This window comes from Odontomachus brunneus, unplaced genomic scaffold (assembly GCF_010583005.1).
Source record: "Odontomachus brunneus isolate Ranch 3 - 2012 unplaced genomic scaffold, Obru_v1 Obru_scaffold_013, whole genome shotgun sequence".
Classification (NCBI taxonomy): Eukaryota; Metazoa; Arthropoda; class Insecta; order Hymenoptera; family Formicidae; genus Odontomachus; species Odontomachus brunneus.
In genome coordinates, this window is record NW_022639463.1 from 185,631 (window position 1) to 189,123 (window position 3,493).

General features: G+C 45.6%; 1 protein-coding gene across 1 annotated transcript in view; it reads left to right on the top strand.

Moving 5' to 3' along the window:
• Nucleotides 1-780: 780 nt before the first annotated feature.
• LOC116841160 (spindle pole body component 110) overlaps nucleotides 781-3,493 on the top strand; it is a 3,453-nt gene continuing 740 nt past the window's right edge. The window contains exons 1-4 of the mRNA XM_032808773.1: nucleotides 781-1,350; nucleotides 2,074-2,907; nucleotides 2,995-3,141; nucleotides 3,240-3,473. Of these exons, the coding sequence (XP_032664664.1) occupies nucleotides 1,288-1,350; nucleotides 2,074-2,907; nucleotides 2,995-3,141; nucleotides 3,240-3,473 (1,278 nt within the window). The 5' untranslated portion in view covers nucleotides 781-1,287. The remainder of the gene's footprint in view (nucleotides 1,351-2,073; nucleotides 2,908-2,994; nucleotides 3,142-3,239; nucleotides 3,474-3,493) is intronic.

A 3,493-nucleotide genomic window follows, 5' to 3' on the forward strand; every position in this document is an offset into this window, starting at 1 on the left:
TCAACGACGTTATTTTTCTTATAAAAACAAACAGAATAAACAAAAGAAATTTACGATAGCAATGACATCTTATTATTCCGTTGAATGAAAAGTGGAAATTGTTCAAATTTCAATCTCATCTTTAGTGCAGTATCGTAAACGAAGATAAACATATCGATTGTCTGCGTTTTGAAATTTACGAAACTGGTATTTGCTTGATGTTGAGTAAAATGTATCCATTAATTTTCATATTAATTTCTTTATCTTTAGCGAGATTATCACTCGTGGCGCGCGCACTTTTACGATGATATCATACCGGCCAACCGCGTCTACACAAGTTATCGATTTCAAAAGTACATTGACAGCTAGCTTCCGTCCAATCGCGTACTACAATCAGCATCGTCTACATGGTGGAGTAATTTTAGGCCAGCACGTCGCATAACGTAACGTCGCGTCGTATCCTAAATCTGTTTATGTCACGTGCGCATTTACAGTATAACAAACGTATACTCTAATTAGCAAGAAGAAAAAAAGAAAGAAAAATTTCAAAGCCCAACTGAAGCTGCGTTTTATTGCCAGCGCTGAAAAGTAATTTCAACGCTGTCAGTAATTTTGAAAGATAGCCAGACACTCGTCCGTTTATTGCGTATCTAGCAGCTGGACGAGCTTATACGAGTACGATGGGGAATACATGAGAGAATTTTAAGGAAATGTATTTTCTTTTGTCAAGCAAGTTGTAACTTGCTTGATCATGACTCGCATTCCGCGGCGAGACTGCTTGAAACGCGAAGGCGTAGTACACGTGGCTGAGTGTATCTTGACAGCGACGTTCGCGCAAGTCGCGCGAGACAGACAAGAACTCACGGGACTGCGCGCACGGAGGGCGCGGAGGACGTATCGCGCGTATCATACCGGGGGCGTTTTGTTAGAGCGCACGCACGCACGCACGCACGCACGCACGCACGCACGTACGTACGTTCGCTTCGGTCGGAGTGTCGGCGGTTTGCACAAGGCCGCGTGTACCTTTGGTTTACGTCGCGCACTTGATGGAGCGCGATACGGCTTCTCGCGGCTCAACGTGACGTTCTCCTCTCCGGCTGCGATTGGCCGCGACTCGACCGCCGTCGATCGCTGTCGGTTGTCGCGAACGATCAGGAACGTCGAGCGCCAGGAACGCGTGATGAGTGTTCCGGTGCACTCGGCACAGTGTCGACGAGTCTCGCGTACGATGTCCAGGTGTCAATAATAATACGCCTGAGTCGCGACAGGGCTCGTGAACGAGCCACAGACGGGTCCAAACGGCAAGATATGGAGGGTGTCAACGGTCAGCTGCAGACCAAGTATCAGAAGATCGCCACGGAATACTCAAAAGTGAGGCATTTTCTAGGTTTTTCTCTAACGTCGCTCTGACGCAATACCAGAATATTTATGAGACGTATCGCACGCTAGCGCGCGCGAGCGCTAATTCCTGTCTACAAAGTGGCGTTCTCTCTCTAGATAACGCAATACTGACACACTCGCGCAGATATATTGTAACGTCCCTACGTGCAAAGGTAGTTTGCTATTGAATTACAGCTGCGATACATTGAATACTCGACGGTTTATCGTCGTGCCAATACGTACAATAAGTCAATAAGCAAAATGTTAGGCAATATTGCCGGCAGACTTGAATATCGTAATACAGCCATCTGTGTTGAATCCGCTGGCAGAAGCTGCTGACATAAGATGTTTTTTTTATCACTGAACTAGTATACACTCACAAAATGTAGGAAATAAAAGAGTTGTACACTTGGTGGAAGGAGGAGAGAAGAAAATTATTGCAAGTTAATGCAGCCAGTTCAGCGATAAAAAAATAAACTTATAGCTTGACAGCAGATTGGTGGTACAAATTAAGCAGGGTCTGCAGTACGTTTCATTTGCATACATTTAAATGGTTTTTGATCTGTTGCCATATTCTGCTGGGAGACTCTGTTACATTTCTGCTAACAATCTGCTGGCCAGATTTATAGCAGACACCGCTGTAACAAAATCTGATTATCCTGGCGTCGTGTAGGTACATACCTCATATGTGTTAAAGAGGAAATACCTTTGCAGATTCGTGCGCAAGCAAATGTTCTGAAGAAGGCTGTGATAGACGAGCAAACACGCAACACGGATATTCGAAACCAACTGAAGGAGAAGGAGGTGGAACTTCGCAGAGCCGAGCAGGAATTGGACAGTTTGACGTTTCGCAATCAGCAGTTGACAAAGCGTATAACTGTGCTGCAGGAGGAGCTTGATAAGGCGCAGAACAAGCCCAAGAAGGGCAGGAACAAGCAGACGCCGGAAAACAACAGCCAGATTCCAGCGCCGCCGAACAACATCTTAGACGAAGAGTTTCAGAAGAAGATAGTGGAGAATGCTCAATTGCTATCACAAATCAGCGACAAAGACAGCGAGATTGAAAGTTTGTACGAGAGAATACAACAGCTAGAATATAAAGTGGACCAATGCGAAAAGTCTAAGGTGGAGTCCGAGTGTCAGTATCAGGGCGCGATAGATAAGCTCGAGAGAGAGAGAAACGACTTGCAGAGGAAGCTGAACGACAGGCAGAAACAAGAGGAAACTGTATCGTGGTCCAGCAACGAAGGCAAGCGCGATGGTTACGACTTGGACGCGAGGGGAATGAATCATCGTCAGACGGAACACTCTCCGTTTTCCTCGCCGTCCGCTTCGCGGAGATCCTCCAAGTCGCTCGGCGAGGGAAAGCCGCAAAAGTTACAGGAAGAGAACAGCGAGTTCCTCTATGCGAAGTCATGCGATCTGGAGAAGGAGCTCAATCATTGGAAGGCTCAGTATCACATACTCAAGATCAAACTCGACGAGACAGAACAAAAAGAATCGACTTTCGGTGATGACGCGCTGAAACCTCTGGAAATAAGCAACATGGTGACGTGTTATTCTCACCTCTTTTTCTTTTGCGAAAAGCACGCTACGCTTTTAGTACATTACTTACTGCTTGTGTTTTACCAATAGGTCGGCAAGTTGAGCGCGCCTTTTGCGTTGCCCGAAGAGATTGAAGCTCGCGAATTAAGGATCAGGGATTATTTCCTCGAGGAAATTGAAAAACTGATCAACGAAAAATACATGTGCCACATCAAGAACTTGGCCATGGCTGCTAATGTAACGAGAGAAAGAGAGATATATCTTTATTCTTATCTTATTTTTAGCGGACTACTCATCGTGCACATATGCCTTTCCTCCTGTCTTTTGCATTTCAGAGCGAAGTTATGCACGTTCAGTTGGATACGAGTGAATCGAAGAGAGAGAAGTGCGAGGCGACACTGTTAGAAGCACTTTCCAATTGCACTGGCTTACAAAAGGAGAAGGAAACGCAAGAGGGCAATTACAAGTCGCAGCTCAACACTATGAGCGAACACCTCGCCAATATGAACGAGAAACTTATCTTTCAAACAGACGAGATACAACAATTGAAATTTGAACTAGCCAGCAAGGTAAAGGAAGAAAGGGGGGG